We start from the raw sequence: 9,964 nt of genomic DNA, 5'->3' as shown, positions 1-9,964 counted from the left end.
GCATTAACGCCTACTCCACAAACGCAATATTTATCAGAATGCCCTGTTCCAACTAGTGTGCTTTCATCAAACATATTCTTGAAAAAAAATGTTTGCGTTGACTTCCACTATAAAAACAGTATATTCTATCAAAGTCAGAAAACGTTTTTTGAGTAAAAATGAAAAACGAGCCATCCTTAACAAAGGCATAAAACAACGGTTACTAATCAAGCAGGTGTTTTACACCAGACTAGCTTATAGTGTCCAAGACAAATGTGCTTTGTTTATACTTACATTCATGCTCTCATGAAACAGCAAATGAACACTAAGCACTAAGCAGAGGATGAAGTACATTTCTGCGTGTCTAGAATTCATCGTCCGAGCTCAGCAGGAGGGTTTTCTCCGTGTCCCCGTGGTTGCTGACGCCGCCGAGGGAGTGCGAGACGGGCGGCGGCACGCCCTGCTCCAGCGTGGACTGCTGAGTGTACTGCTGGTAGGCCGGCGAGAAGTTGTGGATGGCGTCCTGGACCATGTCGCCCGGGTTCATCGTCTCCTTCAGGCTGCTGGAGATGCTCTTCATCGGGGCGCAGTTGCCTGCACAAGCAGACGGCACTCAATGGTTGCTTTAGGCTGTTTAAGACAAGGATGTGAGCTCAAATAAAATGTAGCGTTTTCCTACATGGAAAACAAGGAAGGGAGAAATTTAAAATGTGAGGAAGCAGGGAAAATGTGGAAAACACTTAAGGTAGTGCTTCTCAATTAGTTTCTGTCACACAACCCAGGAAGAAGCAAACGTTTTATTAGCTGCCAACTCTCCACCACATCTATAAATAAATATCATTCATATCTTTTAACTTATTCACTGCCAGACATTTTCAGACTCTCTTTTACCCTAACGTTTGAAAAAATTATAAATAAGTTCCTGGGATTGAATGGCTGGACTGTGAAAAGACTAGTAAATTATTCAATGGCAGTGAATGAGTTAATTGAATAATTTGTTAATTGGTTTCATGTAAATAATTGTTTTGGGCTAAAGTAAATTATACAGTAAACTTACATTTAACAACTATACATTCATTTTATGAATGAAAGTAAAAAAAATATTTATCGACTATTACACTTTTTCCTTAATTGTTTTTTTTTTCCCTCATCTGCAAAATGAAAAAGTCAAATGAGTGATGGAGGATTTCACAGTGACAGTTAGTTGTCAGCAACACACATGTACGGACAACACATCCATTGAACTCATTCACTGCCAAGACATTTTCAGACCCTCTTCTCCCCAAATGTTTGAAAAAATGTTGAAAAAAATATATAAATTAAGTTCCTGGAATTGAATGTCTGGAATGTGAAAAGACAAGTAAATCCGTCAATGGCAGTGAATGAGTTAAATGGAGAAAGTGTCTTGAAGAGTGTGTAACCTACCAAACTCTCCATATGTAGGAAGGGGTCCTTCAGGACGCCGCAGTGAAGAAAAGGGAAAATGGAGGTTTGCGTAAGAACACGACAGAAAGAGCAAGAGTCTTTTGCGTTACAACAAGGAGGAAAAAGACAAAAGTCATAAAAAGTAGCTAGAGAAGAATTGGCCTTTAAAAGAGAGGCGAGGCAATGCTGCCACACTGACGTCCTCGTCTCACCTTGCGCGCTCATACTTTTGTCCATGTAGACTCTGTACGTGAAAGCGAAACGCAGGACCAGCGCGGCAAAAAACATCTCGATGCAAATGATGAAGTTCTGGTAACCGGCGGCGACGGTCCCCTCGCCTACGGTCACCCCCACGGAGTTAATCTGGGGGATGGCGCCGCACTTCTCCATGATGGCCAGAAACACACCTGAGCAGAAATCATATCAAGCTTCGAGCAAAAGCCATGTTTCCAGAATCGATTCCAGATGCGATCGCAGTTGCCGCACCCTGCCAGAAGGAGAGGAAGATGACCGACTTGACCATGATGAACTTGAGCATGGGCCCGTAAGGGCTGAGCAGGTCGCGGGTGGCGAAGTAAAAGAGGAAGAGGGCGTACAGAGACAAGCTGACTGAGATGTTGCAGATGATGGTGACGTAGAGGTAACCGCTGGCGGCGCTGTTGTACAGAGAAACATCATTCATGAGCTCATTGTTGGGGTCATTTGAATTCATTCACCGCCATTGACGAATTTATTCGTCTTTTCACATGTCCACGTTTACAAATCATTGTTTCGTGAAGCAAATGGACAGATTTGTTTGCATTATTGTTGTAATCTGATTTATGTGTAATATTGTATGCCATTTGCTGATTTCTATCGAGTACCTGTTTATAGCAAAATAGCCACGCGCCAAATGTCACCCTCCACTTACTTGAAGTCCCCATCCTTGTATTTTCCGTACGCCTGCAGGATGACGGTAACGGTGGCCATGAGCGGCTTGACCACGCAGAACTGCAGCGTGGCCTGCTTGCAGAAGCGCAGGAAGCCGATCGAGTAGGCCCTTCCCTTCAGGCAGCATGTGCCGAACACGCAGCTGGACCTGACGGCGCGGGACATATCGGACACAAACCTTCACAAACTCGTGTGGACGGAAAGCCCGAAATGATTCATCTGTTGCAACGACAAACCGACGCAAAAAGGCGAGACTTACTCGATGGGTTTCCCTCGGATCTCTGCCATGATGGCGCTCTCTCCTCCAAGGTATTCATAACACAAACTCAGGAAGTTGTATATCACAAACGCTGGGGACAAACGGAGACATTTGTTATTTGTATTTCCTAGGAGTAGACCTATGTACAATTTGGAGTCTTAATTAACTGAAGGGGGAAACCTTAACATTGTGCTGCCCTGGTTGCCATAGAGTATAATAATAAATAATAATCAATTCTAAAGCAATCTTTCATGGCTACGCAGCCACAGCGGCCAATGTGCCGTCGACTAAAAATGACATCACACTTGCTTAGGGCTCAGCTAATAACCAATCACGGCTCAGCTTGCCAACGTCACATGACCAAACTCAGAAAACAGGTGAGCCGTGATTGGTTGTTACCTGAGCAACCGTGATGTCATTTTCAGACGAGAGCAAGTGGCAAAATGGCCGCCCCGAAATGGATAAAAACAGGTGGAATTCGCATCTTAATTCATATTCCACAAACGGAATATTAATCAGACTGCCATGTTAAGACTAGTATGGCCACATCAGTGTTAACTTCCCCTTTAACAAAATCTTGAACGTGTTATGCTTTTTATTTATTCGAGGTTTATTTTTATAATTGCAGTGTGTGTGCAAGTCGTGTGTAAGCGCTTGGAAAAATAGTCCCTATTTTTGCTCAAGTAAAAAAGGTGAAACACAAAATCCCTCCTGTGCCGAAATCAAAGGAACACTGTTAAAGCGCCGTAAAGCGGAGGTTGTTTTCTTAAGGGGCAATAAACGCCACAGTGAGGGGGAGGGGGGAGGCAAAGAGGAAAGCTGGAGCAGCCAAGACTGGGATACTTTGAACACAACCGCTTGGACCAAACCTAAAAGCAATCTTGGAACTAAATGGTAATTGCCCTTTAGAGGACACAAGCAGACACACGTAGCAAGTAGTAGAACTTTCGAATGCATTACTGAAACATGAAGGTCTTGAAATGATGATTGACTGAAACGAGTACTGCATGTAGTCTCAAAAGGCAACGATAACCATAGAAAGCGTGATGGAGTGCAACAAAAGAAAAAGTCTGTCGGCTTAAATATCAATGAAATGCACAAATAAATCTACTGAGCACGAGGCACTAAGGCACTCCATTATGTTGTCATTCTACTCAATTTTAGTTTTAATTTTTTTATTTTTTATATTAAAATGATATTTATAGGGGAAGTCAACCCAAGCATATTTTTTTCAAGAATGTGTTTTTTGCAAGCCCACTAGTTGAAACAAGGCATTCTGATAAATATTGCATTTGTGGAATAAGAGTTAATCCACCCGTTTTTAGACATCTCTGGGGGCGGCCATTTTGTCACTTCTGTCGACTGAAAATGACATCACAACTACCCGGGGCTCAGGCAACAACCAATCACGGCTCAGCTTTAGAAAACAGGCGAGCTGTGATTGGTCGTTACATGAGGCCTGGGTAGTTGTGATGTCAAAATGGCCGCCCCCTGAGATGGCTAAAAAGGGGTGGATTTTGCTGCTGAACTCATATTTCACAAACACAATATTAATCAGAATGAAGTGTTTCAACTAGCCTGTTGGGAACATCTTCTTGAAAAAAAATATGTTTGGGTTGATTTCCCCCCTTTAAATACTGCGTATGTAGTTAATATAAGATTTTATGATTGCCGCAGTTTCACCCTGGGACAAATTAATTTACTTGATATTATTTCCTCCGGGAAAATTTGCCCAGCCAGCAAACAGGAACGGACTGCTTTACGATCCAAGTTCAAGCTCCCTGACACACATTCATAAACGCACACAAGCACGTTTGGTGGTCTCCAAATGCCTCCCGTGGGAAGTGGATTACGTCTCGTGTGCTTTCTCAGCATGTGGACGATGACAAGCAAAGCGGCTCATAAACGCCAGCGTGCTAATCCTGTTTTGAACAGACACCCCCCCCCCTCCCCACCAGGATCTTCCTCCTTTGTGCGCTGCACAATCATGTCAGGCAGATGATTGTGTAATCGCTTGAATGCAAAAAGTGTGAAAATGTGACGCTTACTGGGTGGGCGCCAGGTGTGTGTGTGTGTGTGTGTGCTGCATTTCACCGCAGAGCTCAGCTGCACCGCTGCCAGCCATTTGTTACATCACCTCTGAGTTATTCTCTTCACCCTCCATCAGTTTGCCTTTGAATCGCCTCTATGCGCGCAAAAAATCGTCACGTCATCGTTTGACGTGGCTATATTACCGTCGGACGTCGGCTCCCAAGTGACGAGCGGCCGATCGGCTTTCGTGTTGCTCTGGCTTAGATGTTTACAGTGTTCACGTCTCCCCGCGGATGCCTTGCCAGCCGAGCCGGTTGCCACGGCGATACAGTAGGCGTGCATACAATGAGAACTTTGCAAGCAAGTTGGGTTGAGGGGGAACTCATTATCTTGTCGCAGCTTGTCCAGTAGCTGCGATCCATTTCTGAGTGCTGTTGCCATGCAACAGGCCAGTCAGCCTTACTCAGGAGAGCAACCGGGTCAGGGCTCAGTAGCTTGGTATTTTGAACGGAATGACAAACTCAAATATTGGATGAGGAGAGAAAATACGGGGGTAGATAAACTGTTGTCAAGACATTTGTCTGTTGGGGCTCAACTGTGCACTTTAAATGGACTGCTGCACTTCCTAAGTGTCACTATCACTGGAGGAGGTGCCACTTGGTCAGCCAGTGTTAGCATGTTAGCATGCAGCAGACAGAAAAAGAGACGCACACCCACAGCGCTGTCGGGAATGAAGCGAAATACAGCCGAGGTGGAAAACACAAAGCGTTCGGTTTTTCAACAAGTGGAGAGAGGTCTCGCCAAGCCCAGGAATTTATTTATATTTTTTTCACATTTTTTTCAAACGTTAGGGTAAAAGAGGGTCTGAAAATGTCTGGCAGTGAATGAGTTAAGCTCTTTGAATTTGACATCAGCAGAGATTTTGAGTCGAAGACAAAGATGGAGAGGAATTGAAGCCTGTCAAAAAATGCAGACAGATTTAGGCAACTCACACTAAACAGTGGATTTATTTGTGTAGAATAAAATGGGAATTAATGTGTTGCGCTAGTTAGTAGAAAAAGCCACATGATAAGATTTCCCAAAAATGGCAGTCTGTCAAAATGTCAACATTTTCCAAATTGACATTTCCGCTACACAACATTGGCTAACGTTGACATGGACAAAGTTTCTTTCAGACTATTCCCAATGGGGTGTTTACATGAAGCATTTTTATTCCGATCAGGTTTTTATTCCGAATAAATATGTCCATGTAACGTAGCCGCTTCCACAACATTTTTCCAACAGGCAAATGAATGGGGCCCTTTGCTTGATAAAAGCTCTTTGTGGGCGAACTAATCAATTAGCAATGGATGGGACATATTGTTCCTCTCCAGATTTGATAGCAGCATGTTTCAACTCAACTGGAAAAGTCGCCCACGCCGGCTTGGGAAGGATTTTAATCAGCGCAATCGCTCCGTCGGCGCTTACCCTCGTAGCAGTCCCTGACGGTGTCAAAGTACACGTAGTACTGGTCGTTGGTGAAGAATAGGAGGCTGAGCCAGGAGTCGACGGCGTAGATGGGGACAATGAAGAGGATACGCACAATATGCCGTTGCTCCCGCGGCGAGCTGTAAAAACGCAGGTGCATGTAGATCTGCAAAAGAACAAATAAATAAGAAATAAAAAAATAAAACCAAGTAAATATTTCAATGCACAATGATGCTATTTTTTCCAGGAAAAAAAAATGATCGGAGATGGTGACTACAGAATTGAAACTAATAGAAATTCTCAGCCTTCAAAACATGCACGGCATATTTGAGAGTCTTCCTCTTGACAGATAGCTGAAGTTCCTGTCTGGGTGCATGCGTGTTTGTCCACCCGCTGTACCACGCACACCTGCTGACGGACGTTGCCGAGCAACCTGTGTTCGTTGCCGGGCCAGTGCAGATGTTTGTTTACCTTTCAAAGCGCAAGTGCCGTTGGGTCGCTGACTGACCTGGTGACAGGTGAGGATGAGTGCGGTCCAGACGAAGAAGCCGGAGACGGCCTGGGCCGTGGGGGTCATGAGGAATATGGGCTGCTCCTGGCTTAACAAAGGCGCTTCGGGGAGCCAGGAGATGTTGGGCCCACCCGGCGGTGGCGTCGCCGGCGAGCCTGGCGCGTCAGCCATAGGGGAGTCCGCTCCCAGCCTCTCCGAGAGGGGCACGTCTCGCCTCCACAGCCTCTGCATCTGGAGGAAAAAAAAAAATTCGGTTTGCAGTTGCACTAGAAAAGATGACACATCAGCCGAGGAGTCTTTGTGTGAGCCATTTGGTATTTACATGTAAATCAATTTGACTACTATTGATCGAGTCTGCACTAACTTTTTTCACCATTAACCATCAACCTGGTTTAAAGATTGCTGATTTATCATTATTTGTGTAATGCTAGACAAAAGACATAGAGACCCAAACAGAAAGATCGAAAGTCAATGAGTGTCATGTGGACAGGATTGTGTGACACACGCGAACAATAGCACCTGTGTTCCATTGCATTAAAAAAAAAATAAAAAAATACTCCCTTTGTCAGGGAACATTCAATCCTTACCTAATCACATACCTCAGTTACTGTCATTTGTTTATCACTTGGTTGCTTGAGCTGTAAAATGTCCAAAGGCAGTAGGACAAGCTAAACCAATGCGCACTACAATACTTTTTTAGGCTTTCTTTCATGACACCATAAAGCAAGGTATGACTTGTCTGGTCGTAATCTATGACATCATTGATTTACAAGGAGCTGGTATTTCCTTGTCTAATGATGAGTCTAACGGGACAAAAGGTATTTTGGAGATGATAAAAGTAGCTCGCCTCTCAGGTGACTTGGTCATTGACTCTGGGTTTGTTTGTTTTATTGACACTGACAGAAAATGTTCATGAAAGAAGAATACTTTGGGGACGAGGTCTAAAGTCTAGTATAAATGATTAACTCCACAAGGGTGTTTTGCGCTCACTTACTTTTATTTCAGGGCGGGGTGGGGGTGGGATTAGAACAGGGGATGTCAGTCTTTGTCAATTTCCGGCTTGTGAAGCCCTTTGAGACTCTTGTCTGGACTGTACAAATAAAGTTGACTTGACCAGATCCTACCACAGTTAATGTATGAGTGATGGAAAAGAGAAAAAAATGATGTATGTGTGGTTTAAGTTGTTGTTTAGTGTATTCTGTAAATATAAACAGCCATATCGAATATGTCACTAGAAATGTTAATTAGGGCCAAACCTTTACGGATTTTTTCGAGGCCCAAGTCAATTCTGATATCCGGCCGAAAATAATTCTGATAACCGATTAATCGGCATATTATTTTAAAAATATGTCATGGATAAAACATTATTTTAGTCCCTTAACGCTTACAACAACAAAGGTATGAATCACAGGCAGAACATTTGATTGTTTACAACACTTTGCCCTTTAGTACTTGTTTGATTTTATAACAGAGAGGAATTTCCAAGTGAAAAAACATGCACAAAATGAGAGTAATGAATGAGAAATCAAAAATGGCATAACCCCAGCCGATTATTATGACTTTGAAAAGGCCCAATATCGTTCGATTAATCGGTCGGGCCCTCATGTTAATAGAGAGATGTGTGAATCCATCCTAGGTAATCAGATAACAGTTTGCTTAGCCAACTAAAACAAAATGTTCATTTTCTCCCTGGGAAAAGCAGCAATGGATCACAAGTCACATTGGTGACTAACTATACAACATTAGCCTAAAGTAATATCATTCTGCAACTTAATGAAATAGCCGTTGTTACTGTCACGCCTCTATGGAGGATTGAGGGGTCTCTCTCCATGGTTTCTCTGCATGTGTGTGCACGGCGAGGTCATTTGTACTGGTTTGCAAGGGATCAGCAGATGTACACATAAAAGAGGAGAAGTGAAGGCATCAGCAGTCACTCTCACACACACAACATTGGTGACTGAGGGACATCTGCGTGCTTCAATAAAAAAGGCAAATAGATCACGCGCACGCAGGAATAATAATCTATGAGTGTCATAAGGTCAGGATTGGGTTTGCAACAGATGGAATGGGGCATATGGGGTGGGGGGCAGGGGTGTGTGTTTATCGTCATAATGCAAATAATTGTGTGGGGGGTGACAGCTGATTCCTAAATCCCAACTCCATAACATATTGTTGGAATTCGAATATGTTTCAGTGCGATTAAACGGCAAAACAATACAACAAAGTCTCACCTTTGCTAAGGATTCCTCGTGAAGACAAAGATTACGTGGAGCTTCAAAACCTGGAATTGAGAAACAAACATTTGATTATTAGTAACATGCGTTATTTAGAGCGGGTTTTAAACGCTTGACTTACCAAAAGAAATCATGCAATGCCTTGCGGGACAAGTTGAACTGTCGACCAGAAATAGCCCGTAAACGGCTTTAATTCCAGCTCAGAGCCGCACCGTCGCCCCCCCGGACATCCATGTTGAGCCGTCGCCGACCCGTTAACCTTCGCGTTTTCCTCACCTACTCGGTCTTCTACATGTTTCGCATGAACTTGAACGTTATCGTTCGTACGGGCTCGTCCCCACTTTTACACCAGCGATTGTTCGTCAAGTGTTGCAAAAGGCGAGACGGCAAACTTGTCATTCGCCTGTAGTCCTTCCCTTTCTCTCCCAAGACTTTTAAGACTACTGGGGAAATCAGACGAGCCACGCCCACTTAGAGGGATCCCGATGATACAGCCAATCGCGGCCCAGGTAATTTAATAACACGGAAGTAGGTGGAGATTGGGTGGAATGTTTTTTTTTTATTTTTTTTATTGGGGTGGAATTTGTACACAAATACTTTGAAACATAACGAACACCATTAAAAGTATTTGCACACTGCAATGCCTTAGAAAGTTCTCTTATTCAAGTTACCTTGAATGATAGAAGTTTATTGTTCCTTATTTTGTTGCCGCTTTCTTGTATTCTTTTTTTTTGGGCGGGGGTTGCTATTCTTGTAAAATGTTGATGTTCATATACATATTTTCATGTATGTTCATACCAAATTTTCAATAAATATATTTTCAAACAACAACCCTGTACTGTCTAATCACTATACACAGCATTGCAAATTCTAACAGGACAGAATGACATAATAGGTTCCCCATATTAGCAATGCAAAAACAACAACAAAGCTGAATTAGCTAATCATGTTAAAAAATATATACAATTCCGGTAGGCAATAATGTCGTAGGAGGGGAATATCTTGCTTCTCCGAATCAGTTGTGTCACCGTTGTTATTGCTCCATGGTTCATGTTCCTCCATGGCACTGCTGTCCCTGTTTTGTTCCACGTCACTCATCCCTCAAAGATCAATCAATCAAGATCTCAA

At 43.3% G+C, this 9,964-nt stretch overlaps 1 protein-coding gene across 2 annotated transcripts; it reads right to left on the bottom strand.

Moving 5' to 3' along the window:
• tmem184ba (transmembrane protein 184ba) lies at positions 1-9,289 on the bottom strand. Of its 2 annotated transcripts, XM_086017465.1 has the most exons (10): positions 8,958-9,289; positions 8,834-8,883; positions 6,600-6,833; positions 6,092-6,257; positions 2,594-2,684; positions 2,315-2,482; positions 1,891-2,060; positions 1,617-1,811; positions 1,405-1,431; positions 1-573 (listed from the first exon to the last, which is right to left on the bottom strand). In XM_086017465.1, the coding sequence occupies exons 1-10, from the start codon at positions 8,968-8,970 to the stop codon at positions 344-346; spliced, it is 1,344 nt and encodes a 447-aa protein (XP_085873591.1). In that variant the 5' UTR covers positions 8,971-9,289; the 3' UTR covers positions 1-343. The 2 variants fall into 2 exon arrangements, with proteins under 2 accessions (XP_085873591.1, XP_085873592.1); XM_086017466.1 differs by lacking the exon at positions 1,405-1,431 and having other exon boundaries at positions 8,958-9,288.
• Positions 9,290-9,964: the final 675 nt, after the last annotated feature.

This window comes from Filicampus tigris, chromosome 19 (genome assembly GCF_054856515.1).
Source record: "Filicampus tigris isolate MCC_2025a chromosome 19, RoL_Ftig_1.0, whole genome shotgun sequence".
Classification (NCBI taxonomy): Eukaryota; Metazoa; Chordata; class Actinopteri; order Syngnathiformes; family Syngnathidae; genus Filicampus; species Filicampus tigris.
This window is presented reverse-complemented; position numbering and strand designations above follow the sequence as displayed.